The sequence below is a fragment of the Corvus moneduloides genome, chromosome 16 (genome assembly GCF_009650955.1).
Source record: "Corvus moneduloides isolate bCorMon1 chromosome 16, bCorMon1.pri, whole genome shotgun sequence".
Taxonomy (NCBI): domain Eukaryota; kingdom Metazoa; phylum Chordata; class Aves; order Passeriformes; family Corvidae; genus Corvus; species Corvus moneduloides.
Window position 1 is genome coordinate 9,764,675 of NC_045491.1, and position 17,506 is coordinate 9,782,180.

At 44.1% G+C, this 17,506-nt stretch overlaps 1 protein-coding gene and 1 long non-coding RNA gene across 12 annotated transcripts in view; one reads left to right on the forward strand and one right to left on the reverse strand.

Moving 5' to 3' along the window:
- The window catches only part of TNRC6A (trinucleotide repeat containing adaptor 6A), a 59,288-nt gene that overhangs the window by 21,651 nt on the left and 20,131 nt on the right, over positions 1-17,506 (forward strand). For all 11 annotated transcript variants that reach the window (XM_032126469.1, XM_032126461.1, XM_032126464.1 and 8 more), the window contains 3 exons: positions 3,185-3,275; positions 5,291-5,312; positions 12,600-12,932. In XM_032126469.1, the coding sequence (XP_031982360.1) occupies positions 3,216-3,275; positions 5,291-5,312; positions 12,600-12,932 (415 nt within the window). In that variant the 5' untranslated portion in view covers positions 3,185-3,215. The remainder of the gene's footprint in view (positions 1-3,184; positions 3,276-5,290; positions 5,313-12,599; positions 12,933-17,506) is intronic.
- Positions 11,413-11,951, reverse strand: LOC116452230. The gene is made up of 2 exons (XR_004243441.1): positions 11,739-11,951; positions 11,413-11,642 (listed from the first exon to the last, which is right to left on the reverse strand). It is a non-coding gene; the product is annotated as an uncharacterized LOC116452230 (long non-coding RNA).

Sequence of the window (17,506 nt, forward strand, 5' to 3'; positions counted from 1 at the left end):
GGCCATGGATCTGTGAGTTGGGAAGGATAAAAGAGACTCATGCTTCCAGCTGTCAGAAATGGAAATTCAGGTGTTCCGTATGAGACTGATGGCTTAACAGGCAAATGTGAATTGTTGTCTCAGGTTTAAGTTTGTGTATGAGGATGGTGTATAGGTCTGTCTTACTTGAAGGGTTAAGTTTTCAGGGAAGGGCAGGGACAGGAAGGGCTTTGCTGTCTTTGTACTTTAACTGGTACTTAGTTGTACCAGTTGAGTTAGTTTTGCTCTTTAGTCACTGTGATTTTATGTTATAGTGGTAATTAATACTCTTAAAAACTTAAAATGAACTATAGGTGGATGATTTTTATCTAGGGAATACCTAAAGTCCTGATCCTAATCATAGGGGGGTTTATGTCTTCTAAGCTAGCTTTGTAATCTAAAATCTGTTTGTCTTAAAAATATAAAAATTGAATGAACACAGTTTCAGAATTTAGGAATTCTGTTGATCCTCTGTGAAAAAAACCACAATGATGCTGTGGTAGAATATTCCAGAGATATTGGTGTGTTAGTTGTTAGCATCTGTCTTCCCAAAATGAAATGTAATTGTGTTGATTTAACTGTAGCAGGATTGATGAGGGGTTTTTTTTTTCCTGTGAAAATACTACTTTGCATTCTGCTTGCTCTTGAACGTGCTACAGCTTTCTTCTAAAAGCAGAATGATTTTTCAGTTAATGCAGTTTTGGCATGTGACAGACTGAAATTTGTTATACAAAACAAGTGCTCTGGTGGCTGTCTTAACTCCTAGAACTCTGCTCAGGTTATTATAGATCCTGTAACTCAGCTGTAGCCCCAGCAGGCAGGCAGAGGTGAGGCCCAGCCCAGTACTGAGTTGCCAAGGAGCAAACCAGTGGTTCTGCTCTGAATGGAAGGAGCTGTGCATGAACTGGGTATCGTGTCAAGAAGGAGCTGGGATCTGTAGAAGCTGTTTCCTCTGTACTGATTCCAGACCTGGTACTGTTCTCCAGTTCAAATTGCCTGTTAAAATTTGGACAGTCCCAAATTAGCCAAACTGAGGGTCAGTATCACCAACATCCCTGTGGTTACAAATGCTCAGGGTGTCACAGCGAGGGGCAAAACTGACTGAAGTGTCACCTTTGTAGTGCACGGATGTCACTGCAGGTTAATCATTACCTCAGATTTGCACAGGACCAAGGGATTGCTCTAAATGAAACTGGCCAGCTGGAATTGTTCCTACAGTTAGATGTCTGACCTCTTAGTTGTCCATGAAATCATTTTTGAGACCTAATTGTAAATGCAAGATTGCTTTTGCAGTGGGACCGTCCTCGGTGAATCTTGCAGCCAGCTGATGAAGCTGTGATAAAATGCAAAATAGCCACATTGTGTTTGATGGGTTGTGATTCCTCTGGCAGTGCACAGAGGGGTCTCAGGAATAACACTTTTGGGTAATTATTTTGCATTCCTTAGCACGTCAGAAGCCATTCTTTCTTAAAAGAGGTAACTAATGCTTGCTTTCTGTTATTAGAAGATCTTAAAAGCCAGAATTTGGTCGTGGAAGCTTCTCAGAGTAAGGGTGTGTCTGTAGCAGTGACTGCAGGTGGGGTGGAGTGGAAAGAACACAGGGATGGTTTCAGTGCTCATTGTCAGAGCAGCTCTGCTGCTGTTCACACCTGCAGCAGGAGGTGGTGATGAGAGTGGCAGAGGAGAAAAGGAACCCTGGATGTACAATAAAGCTGTGTTATTCCAACCAAAGGGAGCACTGGGGAAAGAGTTAGAGGATGCAGTGGGGTTTGCAGTGAGAGCCAGTATCTCTGCAGGGTATGAACAGTGATTGCTGTTGGTGGTTGCCCTGCAGATACAAACAGCCACTGGAATTTCAGTATATTGTTATTGGGGCATTGGGCCTACCAGGAGGAGAACCACCTTCACCATCTCACTGGCGAACCTCAGAACAGGGCAAAATAACAGTTTTAGAGTTTAAAGGTAGAACTGAAATGGGCAGTAGTAATGTGGAACTCACCTCTCCCAAAGGAATGGTGGGATTATGCAGAAGGCTGAGGATAAGCTGCTGCTGGGTACCAGAAAGGTCTGAGGAGCTGCTGTTCAGCATCACTTACAGTGGCACCACCTGCACAAGAGGCAGTGCTCAGAGTGCTCCTGTTTGTCTCATTAAAACGTGAGGAACTTATATGAATGTGCAATAGTGGAACTGGGCAACTCACGTGTGGATTGAAAAAAATTGAAAAAGAAAACTCAAAACCAAAGCTGATGCCTGCACTTGCTTTGAAAGGGGCTTGAGTTGAGTTAAAAGTAGAATGAACTGGTTGTTTATATATCTAAAAAAGTAATGAAAGTTTTAGTACCTGTGGACTGTCTTGTGGTTTAATACATTCAATTTACATTGCTTCTGACAGATACCAAACTATATTATTTAAAACTGGAGGTTTATGGATAGTCTGGGGTTTAAAAGGAGCCAGCTCAGTGTTTCCAGGCAGAAGCAAACCATGTAGTCACTGCCCCTCAGTGACTTTTTTAGTTGTTCTTCTCCAAAAAACTGTTGACGTCTGTTTTTAAACAGAGTGAACTGGACAGTAGTGTTCCTGCTCAGCCTTGGTTTGAGCATGAAATAACTGTGTATCAAGTGGCATTAATTAACATATGAAGTTTTGGTTTCACTTTTGGCAAGTTACGGTTTTGTTTCTCCGTTAGGGAGCTCTGAAATGGCCCTGCTGCTGCCAGCTGTGGTCTGCCCTTGCCCACACTTGGGTGTTTCCTGGCAGAGGTGGTTTGGGATGAGGGAGCTGGTGCAGATGCACAGGGTGTGTGTGGCTTAGGCTGTGTGTGGGAACTCTCCAGGCTGGGATGTGCCAGAGCTCAGTCACACCAGTTCAGGGAGAGATTAAATAACATCTGAATTTGCTGGCTTTTGAACCAAATTCAAGTCTAAGTCTTCATTGTAAGCTTTGGAAGAAAGAGCTCCTTACATGTAGCTTGACACCACATCTGTGCTTGAAGTCCTGTCACTGGTGGCTTGCACTGACAGTGACAGTCCCTGTAGAAATAGGATCCAATTAGAAGCAAAATTCCCCAGTTCCTTTTGTGTCACTGTGAAATAATTGTTCTAAAATGAATCTAAGTGTGTACAGATTATATTTTGGGAGAGTTAATTACAAACTGTGTGGTTCAGGGATTTAGTGCAAGAAGAGGAAGAACAGTTGATGGAAGAAAGGAAAAAGAGAAAAGAAGACAAGAAGAAGAAGGAAGCTGCTCAAAAAAAGGTATGTGGAACACTGAGAATAAACTCCTGTGCTTAGGGGTGACTTGTTTCATCACTAATAAAAACAAGTGTTTTCTTACTAATTTAATGTCTTAAATTTGAATGTACTGTCAGTTATTTAGAGGTAACTGACACGTTGAATACTGTAGTTGGCTCTGTGTAGTTTCTTACAAAACTAAATTTTCTTCTGAGGTGACCCTTCTTTTTCCTGATTGTCAATTGAGGCAGTTTCAGGTTTGAAACACCTCAGTGTTAGTGCATATACTAGTAGAATAAAAGTACCATTTTAAGGCAGTGGCTTTCAGCTGCATCCTTACTTTAATATATCTTCTTATTCTTCAGTATGGAAACGTGTCATAAGAGAATGTGTAGTAGAGAATAAACATTTTCATAAAAAAGAAAATATTGACAGCAAATATGTTTAGGGACGGAAATGTCACAGAAATGCTTGTAAATACTTCAGGATCCCTGTTTACTGACAAGATCCTCATCATAGCCATTGATTCTAAATATTGACCCTGAGCTTGAGAGGAGCTTGTAAATGCAGTTTGTAGCCATGTCCATTTGGGTAGGAGCAGAGTGCTCCACAGTTTTCCCGTGATTCCATGGCCTGATGCTGGATATGGCTCCAGAACACACTGGTTTGTTTTACAGTCACAGGCTTGCCAGCAAAACCTCCCAAGCCTTGAGCTGAGCCCCAGGCCCTGATGGAGTGTGGGAGTGCCCAGCCTAAACACGTTCATTGTGTTTTCTCTCGGGCATTGGCACCTTAGCACAGAAAGCAGCCAGCAGCCCTGGCTGTGCCTCTTGCCCTCCATGGATCTTTTTGGGTGCTGTAGGTCATCAGAAACAGCAAAGAAAAGTTTGAAAAGTTCCAAGTTCTCATTTTCCCATCCATGGCCCAAGTGCCAGGCTAAGGAGTTGGGTCACAGCTGGGGAGAGGGGAGAGTACAAAAGCTCCAGAGGAAGCTCTGAACATGCACAGGCACAGCAAGAGCCAAAGAGGCACCACGTAAACATGCTGTGGAAGGATACACCAGTGCTTGGGGTTCATATATTGAGTGTGTCAGTAATTAGGACCGAAAGGAGTAGTGGAGGGACAGCAGCGATCCCAGAGGTGACACTTGGGCTATGGAAAGCCTGTGCTGTGCCCCCATCCTGGTGCTGAGCAGCGTTCCTGGATGTATCCATTTGCCTTTTTGTGCGGTATAAACACGTGAACGCTTGGCTAAGCCAGGTGCTGGAACACAGAACCCTGGCATTCTAAGGGCACAGAACCAGCCAAGGCTTCAAAGTAGGTATTTTAACCATATTGAACAAAAAGCATAATGAGGAGTTCTGGTGGTGTGTAGCGGCCCCAAGTGCAGTGCCTTCCTTTGGGAAGCTGGGTAAGAGGGAGAGCAGCTCTGGAGCACAGAGGAGGAACTTGTGCTTTTGGGAGGCCCTTCCTGAGCACAGTCTCACTGTGGTGTGAAGTTAAAACCACACCACTGAGGTGCACTTCCATACAAGAAATGTTTCTCTCCCATTTTATCCTGTGATAAACTTTCATTCAAATAAATCCCTCATCTTGGCCATATCACAGGTATAACCCGTTGAATCTTGGAAATTAAAGACTTGAAGCTTTGGCACTTGCTCCCTTATTCTTTTCCATTTCCAGGTCACTCCCCCTTCCCTGCCCTCTTCTGCAGTAAAAGTGGTGACGGCTCTTTGCTTCCAGGCACAGTTTTTAACTCACTTAAAACATCTTAATTTGCAAGTTTAATTCCGTCTGTTTCATGTAGTTATCTTTCAAATTAATTTTGTCTTGTATAACATTTAAACAGCTTTTTAAGCATAAGGAATAATAGGCCTGGGTTGGTTAGAGAGATGCTTCTGAAGTAGATAATTAAATAACTTGAAACCGTTTAAAAAGAGGGAAGTCAAAAGCTAATGTTGCTTTATGAAGTGGCACATGTACATGTGGTTTCTCTCTTATCTGCACAAATCACTGACACTTCTTTTTTCTTGTTCTAGGCCATTGAACAAAAAATCAAAGGTAAGTTACTTTACAGTTAGTTCTACTCTGTGTATTATTTCTGGGATTTTAAATATGTTGAGTCAAATGTGTCACCTGAAGTCTCCTCCCAAAAGTGACAGATGGGACCCTTGAGACTTCAGCTGCGCTTTTTCAAAGTGACCACAAAAGTCTAGAAGAGTAACAGCAAAGGGTTTATCCAGGGGTTGGAGTTGCTGATCTTCCTGTTTTCCATTCTTACTTACTTACAGAGCACCAGGCATAGACATAATACCTGAAGTTCCTTTCCTTGCTTGGTTTTTTCCTTCCCCTTTTTTGCTTTGTTTGAGAAGTACACCAACACTTCAGAATAACTGTATAAGATGGATCTGTTTGAAACTTAATTTACAATATTCTAAGTGCAGCTGGGATTGGGAACACATGATGGACAAGTAATTAATGTGTCCAGTTTTAACTCCTGCATGTGGAGGGCTCATCCTGCAAAATGTTCAGAATGCCAGAACCAAAAGCTGTAATTTCAGTGTTCATGGCAGGTGGGAACACTGCAGTTTTCTGAGTGTTTGTGGGGTTTGTATGGATCTCCATCCCAACCAGCTTCTAAAAAGGGGGGGGAAAGATTGTTTTCACTTCCCCTTGAATTGTAGCTCTTCACCTGTTAGTTGGGAAGTGCATAGTAATTGCTGAAGTGGTCATGTGGAGTCCTTGCTGAAACCCTGTTTTCTGAGGATGTTGGTTTAATTTAGCACTTACTGGAACAGTGGTTGAAGCTCCAGAAGCTTCAGAGCTCTGCTTAGCAGAGACGTAATTCCTGCTGGAAAAATCAAAAAGTGTTTGAGGACTGATGGGGCTTGGAGGCAGGAAAATGGCAGAGGACACACTGCGCTGGGGAAGGGGCAGGGAGGCACAAGTGCCCGTTCCCAAGGGGGGTGACTGAGGAAGCATCCCAGCTTGGATGTGCTGGGAGGGGAGCAGGCGAGTTGTCCTCACGGGCACTGCACTGATGCTCTGCAGCACCTGTTCCCAGCTCTCAGGAGAGACAGTTGGATCTGGCATTTTTAAGTGCAGTGTGTGCTCTGGTGGGTGTGTTTAAATGGGAAAAAATACCTGGATTGAGTAGGACCAATGGACTTTCAGTGTGTAAGGATGCTGTGGGGAGGGAGCGAGGGCAGCCGTGCTGCTGTGAGTAGGAAGTTCTCCTACCTGCTGCCTAGGGAGGCTGATGGTTTGGTTCTGGAGAAGGGATTGCTGGAGGCAGGGGGAGCTGCCAGAGCCTCGAGTGAGCTGCAGAAGGGTCTGCAGCATTCCTGGAGCCACTGGCAGTGATGGAAGCTGCTGTTCTATGTGTCCCACCATCCTCTGGGCTGCATCAGGCTGACCAGGGGTCCTGCCCTGCGGCCACTGAAATCCATTGGGAGTTCCAGGTTTGTCTTTGGGCACAGGACAGAATAATTAATAAAATTGCTGGAAGACTATTATAATTAATAAATATTCTTCATTTGTTTTTTAACATGCCCTTTTTCAAGCAGTGCATGGAATTGTGTTTGAATACAGGCTAAGGATTGGTTTTCTTCTGTACACTCCTGCCATAAGGCTTCTAGCATAATAGACTGGATTTAAAGAATTATGAAAATGTCTGGGTTTATTCTGAAGTGATAAAATATGTCTGAAAAGACAGTGAAGAAGGAAAATGATAGAATACTTTGCTGCATAACAGCAAGCACTTGGAGTGCCCATTTGACCCGTGTGCTTGGGCTGCACTGGCGTCACATCAGGGCCGAGGCTGCACAAGCAAATGGCTAAAAATAGAATGAACCTGGAGGGCAGGAGTTCTGCTCAGGAGGCTACCCAGTGGGAATCTTCACATGGAATGAAAATGTCATTCTTCTGAAGGACAGAGTAATTAAATTCTTTTTTTTATTATTATTATTTTCAGCTTTGGGGTTTGACATTCACTGATGGAAGTGTTAAGTTCCAACTTAATCATGTTATTATTTAAACGGTATTTCATAAAGTTCAGCAGGAATTTAGAGTTGTCAGAGAAACATAAACTGGCAGTGCTGTGGAAGAAAAGACATCATGAGATGCAGATACACAACTTTTTGCTACAGTTTCTATAGGAACAAGATGCGAAGCTTGTGTTGCACATGGCTCTTGCCTTGTTTCACCAGTTTTGCCTCCTTGTATTCAGGATGCAAATTAATGTTTCATTAGTTTCCAAGTTTCCATCACGTTAATGTCTTAAATAATTTATTCTGTCCATGAGCTGAAGATAAAATACAAGAGTATAGGATCTCTAAATAATTCAGAATTATGTGCCTCTTTCAGAAAAGGAGCTGGTTAAGTGCTGGGGGTGGGAAGGGAGGGTATTTCTTGGTTTTAAATGTAGTTTGGGTGGCTCCAAACTGTTGTTTTAGCTAAGGAAGAAATTGCTGTTGTACCAGCTGAAGCAACTCCCAGTGTTCATGTAAAATGACAGGAACCTTCCGAGGAAGTTCATGGAGCTGGGGATTTTCCTGTCCAGGATTGGGAATGAAAGTAATGAAAAAGATGCTAACAACAATGTTTCTGGTACTGGCAGCATTTTAATACCATAGTATTGCAGTTAAAAATGCACGTGGCATTCCTGCGGATTTCAGGGATTCTGACCTGCCTGGTTTGATCCAGCTGGTTTTATTAAAGGAGGGAAGAGGAGGTTGGGAGAGTTAGAGGCGAGTCTGTTAGTTTCCAAGTGGAAAGTTTACCAGTTTGTGCAGCAGCTGGCACATCATATGCCTTCCCAGTGCTCTTGTACCAGCTATTCCAGGAAAAAATAAGTATAACCTGAGTTCGTATTTGTTGAAAATACTGTAGAATTGTCAGTTGTGGTGTTCCTTCTACCTTGGCAAAATATGTCCTTTTGCTGCGTTTAAAGTCAGTGCTGTTAGAGACAGACAAGTCAATCCATTTATCCTGAATTTCCTCTGAACCAGAACCCTGCAGGCAGCCCAGTGGCCCCAGATAGTGCTGATGAGCCCAGCACTGAAGGAAAGGCTGTTTGAGGAGGAAGTTTGAGTTTGGCTGTGCGTGGTGCTCCAGGGTGGGAGCTCAGTGGGAGCTGAAATGCCCTTTGCACACAATTGAATGTAGCGATGTGAAGTAATTGATGAGAAGTGCCCAGAGCTGGGGGTGCTGGGGCTGGTTCTGAAAGCATTGGGGCTTGGGGGAGCAGCACAAGCTGGAGTGCACCCAGCTGCTGCTGCAGCCCAGAAAGTGCCACTTTCATTGCAGAACAGAATAAACTGAATTGCCCACTGAAACGGAAAGTGCTCTAAAAATAGCTGGGTGTGGAATTGAAATCTTTGACTCATATTTCCCACCTTGGAAACTTCTTATGCTTGTTCTTCTCCGCGAAGCGGAATGGCCTGACTACACAAACCCTGCTGGGTTTTGTCGGGGTTTTCGCTTGCCTGACTGTGCTTTTCCTGATTGGAAAAACTCTCCTGCTAGCTCTTAAATCTTGAGGGTGACTAGAAGAATGCAGGGAATCGGCCTGCGGCCGCGCAGTCCCGCGGAAAGGGCGCGCTCACCTCTGTGTGGATCTGCAGGGGTTAAAGCCTTGGCAAACACGGAGATATTTTCCAGAGCAGCTCCGAGCTCACAGCTGCGGCCATTTTTCCACCACGAAAATTCTAGCACTACATCTTACGTGTGTCAGCTTGAAAGCCAGACTTCCTCTGTTTGCCCTTCAGCATTCCAGCCCTGACAACTCCGGGACATGCCATGCAGGGAGAGCAGCACAGGGCGTTTTTCGGGGGGCAGCTCCAGCAGCAGCGGGAAGGAGCGTTTCCCTGCCAGCCTGGTGCTGTTCTTTGTGTGGGTCAGGAGAGGATTTGATCTCTCTGCGCTGGTTTTGTGCGAGGGAGAAACTGTTTTCCATCTGCATTAAAGTTACTCAAGCAGCTGCCATTTTTTTATTGGAGGGGGAGCGTGAGTCCCTGGGCCCCTGCTCCAGGAGGAGTTGGCAGGCAGCTCCTGGAGCAGTAAAATGACACCATGCTTCTCCTCCATTTTCTAATGAAATCCGCAGAGTGGGAAAGCAACACAAGTTGGAAGCGTCTTTCTTTGGAATCTCTCTGTAAACTGTAACTCCACCATCCCCTGCTCTGAGGGTTTGCAGCAGGTTTGTTCTTTATGAAAATCTGTCATTTTTAATACTAGTTTCTGTAAACTTGCTGTTGCTAGTCAATTAACTGTGATAAACTGTAAGTCTGTTAATATTATCTTTCTGCCTTAATACAGTTCAAAATAAAATAGTGGTGTGTAGAACAAACTTTTATTAACAAGCAGCTTGTTTAGAGCAAATTAAAATATTAAGATAACGATTTAGGGGTGTTGGAATTCATAGTAGCCATATTGGAATATTAATGTGTTATTTAGTCTTCTGAGAAGTTGTGGAGCAGAAAATGTTGGGCAGGATTAATTTTATAGCTTAAAACTTACTCTGTGGTTCTGAGGGAAGCAAAGGCAAGGGAATTCTGTTGCACTTTGGATAATTTCAGTTGAAAATTAGCATACAATTGTGGACTCTGCGTATTCTATAGCCTAGCCCTGGGACCTGGCAGATTTGTTATACAATTTGCTGATATCGTGGTAGATAGAATTGCCGTATTTGCTAAGGAAATGAATGCTTAGAATATATGAGAAATATAATATTCATAAACTGTTAGAGAAGTGCTGTCGGTGCTGTGCCTTAGGGCTGGCTGGGCAGAGAGTACCTGGTTTATTTGTTGCACTTCTTGATAATAAAAAGTGATTCGCATTCCTGCAGGTCCATTGGGGTCTGTTCTAACGCACTTGGTCTTAAAGTAGCTTTAATTAGGAAAGTAAAGTGTTAGGGCTGCCCTGGGCATGCTGTTGGCAGCTCTGTCTGGGTGTCCAGGGAATGTCAGATGGAAATTATTTCGCTTTACCCCAGAGGAGCAGTTGTACAGGAGTGGAAGTGGCAGGGAAGGAGAGGTGGCTCAGTGACCATGTTACCGGGTGCTGTATGCCATATTAAAATCTCTTCAAGCAAGGTGTATTTGTATTTTCTGCTTAAGGTGATAGTGGAAAAAAAAAGAGCTCAAATAGTCTGTGCCAGAGGCTGAAGGAATATGCATGTCCCTGTGTGGGGCTGTGGCCCCAGGACTGCTCTGGTGGCTGGATGTGATGCTCTGGCTGCAGGAAGGGTTTCTGTGTGTCACTCTCAGCTCAGCTCAGCCGAACTGTGCTCCAGGCTGTAAAGGGTCATCCGTGGAATCAGCTGGGGTGGCAGGAGGCACAGGGAGAGCACCAGAAGTTATGGTTTGGGCACCGGTTACACAGGAGTATGAACAAATGTGTTTTAATTTCAGAGCTTGCTGCAGTACCTGGACCACAGAAAAGTGCAAAGTCCTTCTGCATTAAATTGTCAACAAATTCTAAGCAGTTTGCTTAAATAACACCTCTTCCCCCCCACTTCAGAGCTTAGTCACTCTCAGTTACTTTATTTATAATGCAAGAAGTTTTAGAAGGACCAAATGAAGTAGATTTGTTTAATATTATTTAGTATTTTTAAGTTCAGTTTTGAACCAGAAGTCAGAATCACAATTTGTTGTCTCATTATGTGCATCAAAATATTTTGCAAGGAATCAGTTGCTTTCCCTTAATATAGGGAACAGCTTAAATTGAGGAAAGCTGAGGTGGTGGTTGTGATCTTTATCAACTTCCCAGATTATCTAATGGCCTTTCAATACCTTCTATTCGCTGTGCTCTGTACAATAAATTGAGTTGTGTCCTGGCCCTTCCTGTCCTTAGTTCTGTCCCTCTCCAGTCAGCTGTGAGCTGGGAGAGCTGGATCCCTGCTGTGCTTGAGGGGGAGCTGGGGGCCCTGGCAGGGGCAGCTGAAGTTGGGTGTCTTCACCCTGAGACTTCTGCCCACCTATTTGTCAAACAAGGAGGTCTCCAAAGTTTTTCTTTTCTGCTTCCCTTAGGCAGCCAAAATGCAATATTCCATTAAAACACAACTCAGATGCTGATTCTTCAGTGACTTTTTATTCTAAAGGCTTCTATTTCATATTTTTCAGAATATATAAAGTAGAAATAAACAGAAATTATGTCGTAATACTGACAACATTCAAATTTATTCCTTAAACAAAAGCTCGAGTTTGTTTTTATTTTTTGTTTGTATTCCAAATATTCCCATGACTTGGTTCCTGAAAGTGAATGATAAAATGGTCTTTAAACATATTTGGATCATTTTTAAAAGCCCCTGAAAACTACATTTTTCAGTTGTGTAGTAACATTCCTGGTGCTGAGGGAGGTCCTTGTCGAGTATTGAGGTATCTTGGGAAGCTGCACGATAAATATTAAGACACTTTATGGATATCTCATACAAGAAATTTGAAAAGTACATTAACATCGATACTGTGAGGGAGGGACAGAGCTCACCTGCAGCTGGGAGGGATGGCAGTAGCAGCAGAGTCCCACACCAGGAGCTCCAAGTGCCTTCCTACCCGGTGGTCCGGCTGACTCGCCTGTTCCCAACACCTGCCCCGTGCTCGGCCCTGCTTGGTGCTGCTGGGGTGGGCTGTGGAGCTGAGGGTGTGCTGGCTTTGGTGTGTTCCCTGTGACCTCTGCTGATGATTTGACCTTCCCCTGGCCTTGCCGGGGCTGTGCTGTTGGGACTGAGATAATTTGGAGTTGCAGTTGCACATTTGGCATTTTCCCAGTGCCAGCACTGTCCTGTCGGGCTGCGTGCAGCGTTCCCTGCGCTGGCAGCCGTTCCTGCTGGCAGCAGTCACTTGAGGGCATGAATAACTTTCCCTTTGGATATTGGGCTCGTTAAAGCAGGGAAGCCTTAGCAACATGTCCTGTAGGTCCTGTTTGCCCCTTGTTCTTTCTGGGCCAGGCCGGAGCAGTTTTCTATATGTAACACTTAAGCGGGAAACTTAATTTTTTAACACTTAAACATTTCCTAAAAAAAGATTAAATGTTGAAATAAACTGCATAGTGCTGATCTGTAGGCAAAAGGCTGTAGAAAGCTGGTTAGTAGTAGCATACTGTAACTGAGATAACTTGGTTAGTGATAGCAAGGCATATTCCTGCTTCCAGGTCTGTGCCATGAAAGTGTGTGATTGAGGGATAACAGAGCCTTTCCTCAGGGATGAGTTACAGCTTGAGTCAGAAGAAATGCTGCCCTTACATCATATATAAACACCTCTAATAATATTGACTTAGTCTTCAATTTTTTAAGTTGCTGTTCACATGTATAACTTTGTCCCACTTTCTTTTTCCTGGGGGTGGGGGTAGTGCCAGAACAAACCAAGACAAGTGTAAGCCAGCCCCAGCCTGTCACCTCCAACGGCACTTCCACAGGAACCAGCACTACTAATAATGCCAAGCGGGCCCCAGCCAGCAGCCAGCAGCAGCCCTTGCCTCGATACCCTCCTCGGGAAGTACCACCGCGATTCCGACACCAGGAACAGAAACAGCTTCTGAAACGAGGGCAGCAGTTACCAGTGATAGCTGCAAACCTGGGATCCACTCCCAAAGTGTTAAACGGCCAGTCAGGAGGCAGCACTGGCACCAATAACCAGCCCGTGACCAACGGAGAAGTGCCCAACAGCAGCAAAAAACAGCCAGGTGAGGGCAGGTACCTTGTTTTCCTTTAGCTAAAATCGAGTAGCTTAAATTCAGTTATCAGGGGAATATTTCAGCTGATGTTATTTAAACTTCCACTGTAAGCTGTAGCATGAGGAGATCCTTTCCTGTGTCAGAGCTTGATATTGAATGTTGCAGGATGGTTTTGGCCTCTGTGGGCAGGTTTCGTACTGAAGCTTCAGCCCTTGTCTCAGTTGCTCTCTGTTACCAGCAGTGTATGGCAGGCATGGCAGGTTTGGAGCAGGTGGTGATTCCAGTATGACCACTGCTGTGCTCCAGATTTCCAGTCTTTGTCCTCAGTATTCATCCAAGTATGGTCGTGGTACAAAACACCTTTTTTGCATCCAGTTTTGATAGACACATCTCATAAGGAAGGGTCTTTAGGACCCATCCCAGAGGTGGGCTGATCCCACAGCCTGGGCAGCAGGGGAGGGGAGAATTCTGCCCTGCTCAAGTGAGACCCCAGAGCAGCCTCCAGCCCTGGGGCCCAGCACAGGAATGACGTGGAGCTGCTGGAGCCAGTCCAGAGGAGACACCAGGATGATCAGAGGGATGGAGCAGCTCTGCTGTGAGGAAAGGCTGGGGAAGTTGTGATTGTTCAGCTGGAGAAAAGAACAGGAGTGACCTAATTTTGGCCTTCCAGTACCTGAAGGGAGCCTACAGGAAGGAGGGAGAGTGTCTATTTACAAGGAATGGAGTGACAGGACAAGGGAGAATGGCTTCACACTGCCAGAGGGCAGGGTTAGGTGGGATATTGGGAAGGAATTGTTCCCTGTGAGGGTGGTGAGGCCCTGGCACAGGTTGTCCAGAGAAGCTGTGGCTGCCCCTGGAAGCCTGGAAGTGTCCAAGGCCAGGTTGGACAGGGCTTGGGGCAGCCTGGGATAGTGGAAGGTGTCCCTGCTGCCCATGGCAGTGGAACTGAGTGGTCTTCAAAGTCCCTTCCAGCACATCTCTTTATGTGATTATGAACAGCACCTTGAGACTTTGCTTTCTTTTCTAACTTCATACGTGGAGATCCAGCCAGGGTACAGCTTGTTCAGGATATCAGAATTGTCTTTTATTGTCAGGTCAGAGTTTTTCTCAGTTTATCCACCTGAAACTTGATTGTATTACAGAGTGGATCCACTTTTACCTTTACAGCTATTTAAGTACAGTCATCTTTTGTTATTTTGGCTTGTTATACATTCCTTCTAATAGCCTTTTAAGTCAGGTGAACTTGCCTGTTACACATGTAGGATGTGCTGTTCAGTGACTGCACAAACATGCAGTTCAGTTAATTTTACAGGACATTATTGTAGTTTATTTTTGTCTGGAAAAAAGTAACTTTCTGTGAGGGATCTAGTGTTTCAAAGGGATTTGGTATTAATGTGTGCCAATGCTTAATACTTTTGACAAATATTTTCTTGTTTTTATACTTGTATTTATATTTTGATGTGCACATAGCAGTGATGATGTAATTTGTTCCCACAAATAGTTTCTTCTGTGACTTTACTGAATTCCCAGTGTTTCTCAAAATTAGTGTTTTATAGACCACAAAGGATGTGACTCTCAGCCCCTTCAGCAAAAAAAAAAAAAAGAAGAAACCCTGAAAATAGCCCTGATATTTCAAGTTTGAGTTAAATTTTGAGCTGTTCTCTTACTGAGTCTTGAAGAAGCAGTATTTAAAATGAAAGTAAACAAAACTGGAAGCAGTTTATCCATGAGTCCTTGAGGAATGTTTCCCATATTACTTTCCAGTATTATTTCTGTAACATATTGATAGAACTCTTTACCATTGCAATAGGTAATTTTTAAGTAGTTTATTTTCTTTGCTTCTCCTGTATGATGATGTTCCTGTCCATAGTGACGTTTAAAGTTACCTTTCATTAACTTGCCTCTAAGAGGAAACTTTTCCTGCAGCATGTGTACTCTACTGGTCAAGTTGTGTAGCAAGGTGATTTAAATAAAAGGGGTGATTTAAGTAAAAATTCACACATAGACTAATTTAAGAAGTATTACTGCTTATACAGCCTTGTAAGTCTCCCAGTTGTATCCAGAGGATTTGTGTACTGTTCTCCATTGTACTTCTTTTGTGAACACCAGCCCAGTATATAATTAGCTGGATTCCCATTTGTGTACTGCATTCTTCCCAGTTTTGTTTAGTTTTCCTTGATTTTGTGCTGGTGTGGCTGGACACCCTCGGGCTGGGCACTGCCAGCATGTCCCAGGGCTGTACTGGTGTCTGGGGCAGCTGCCCTGATTGTTTGAATGGTGTGTCACCACACCCAGCTGGAACCAGCAATGTTCTGAGAGCCTTCAGGGAGAGAAGGGTTGGCCAGATCACTTTGTCACCTTAGGAAAATGTCTGCGTTGCCTGTAGCTCCTGTGAGAGCTTTGTCCCTGTCAGAGCTCTGTTCCTGCTGTTCTGTGTGTTCCAGGAAAACTCAGAACTGCCATCTGAGGTTGGGCACTCAGGTCTCCTTTCTTGGTGCCACGTGTGTGCTTGGAAGGTCTCTTTCCCTAGAATAACCAGGAACAACATCTGGCTTGGATGTGTTGTTGTGTTCTTTCATAAACATAGACAAGATGATAATGTAAAGGCAAATAATTTGTCCGTACTGGATTTCTGTCCTGGTTTCAATTTCTGGTCTGATGCGTTGCTGGTGAGGTGGAGGTGGCCCTGGTCCAGCAGGGCCAAATGTCTTCTGACACCTTTGTATCTGAAAGGAAATGCTGTTGTCGTTTGCCTGTCTTAGTTTCACTCACTCTCCCTACTTCCTCTTTCAGCCTCCACCAGCAGCTCCAGGTACTCTCCTTATTACCTCTGAAATCAAAAATCTCATGAAATCTGACTGATCTGTAGGTCACTTATGTAGACAGGATATCCATGGACACTGGGGTTAAATTTGGTACCTTAATGGAATAACTTCTTGACTTTTTTTTTTTTTTAGCATTATTTAATGGCTACTGGGGTTGATCTGTATTTTAGGGCTAAAAGAAAAACTGTGGCTTGAAGTGTTGAAGTCAGAATTGCTGGAATTTGGAATGGCTGTGGGTTTATGTGTCATTCCTGAAAGGATCTCTTCCCCAGTTCCAGCTGTGGTTGGAATGGTTTGGTAGGTGCTTTGTAAAAGCCAGGGAATGCAGGCAGCTGCTGCTGAATTTAAAGTCTTTAATTGCCCTGGGCATACTAAGATTTTAAGTTGTTGGTATTGGAGAATGTTTAAATTATATCAGTGGTCTAATCCCCATCTCTTTACCTGTGTTTTGAGTGAACAGTTGTCTCCTTTTTAGAAAATCAACATGCTGTGTCTAGAAGTGAAGCTGAAGAAAGGATAGGCCTGGGGATTGGGTTTTTTCCTGCTGTTTTTAGGACATTTGGCATATCCTTTTAGTAAAGACACATTAATGAAGCTCATACCTTGTAGTGCTTCTGAAACATATCCAGGCCAGTGCCAAGACTGTTATTTTAAGAAATCTCCATAAGTAGCTCTTTATCAGGACACTTTCATACCAGTTTAGTTGTTGGCTTCACTGACATGCCCCATGTGCAAACTTCACATGAAAGGAAGGGTTGATGGCTGCCCTGGTGTTTGCTCACCTCTGGAACACATTGCAATAACCTGGTGGTTGTTCCACAGTTAAATGATTTTTATCATGAGCCGAAGTATTTGCCAGCAGTAATTGCTTACAACTGTGGCCAGAGCAGAACAGGAGAGCACCACTGGACTACTGGCAGGGCTCCAGTTTGGATTCCTCCCGTCTCCCTTTATCCCGGTGCATCTCACAGCAGAGCCACAAAGTTGTGTCCCAGCCAGAGCCTTTGGGAACAGAGGGTCCCTCCTGTAACCTGGGGGCGGTTCTCAGCTATTGGAGGAGTCAGGGAAGAAGGGAGCAGTTGGGATTTGCACTTAGTAGTGATGGAGGTTAGATTCATTTGGGGAACATTGCCTTCAGTGTAACAGTTGTGGTCTCCAGCTGTAAAATTTGTGAGTTTGAAAGATGAAGTTTGATTTCATACAGTGCCTGTGTGACACAGGGGAGGAGGAGGATGTGAAAGAGGGTAAATGATGGATTGTTATACACGTGCTTAGGTTAAATAAGCGTTGGGCCGTACTCAAATGTTGCTGTTTGCTCAGTCAGGCAGCACAGTACTGACTTGGAGGTGGAGCAAATGTGCTGTTCAGAGAGGGGAGAGGAACTTGCTGAAGTTTCAGGGCTGACCGCTCAACTTCTTCGTCAGTACAGTCCAAAATGAACTGGTTTTGGTTTCGATGACTATAAATTCTTCCCCTTTTTTGTATAAATCAGAGTTTTAAGGGCATGTTAAATTGGTTGATTAAATGCCCAAATGTGTAACAACTAGGTGGTAATGGAAATGTGTTTAAAAGCTAAGTGACAGAATTGCTAATGCTGACATCCCCAGGCTGGGTTTGTTGTCATGTCCCTGCTCCCTGCATGAGGAATGTGATTCAGAGCAGACAGTTGAGGCTGAGCTGGGTCTGAGAGAAACCTGCCCTGAAAAAGGCATCTAAGGACTGGGTTTACAGCAGTGAGTGCTTTGGGGACTGTTCTCT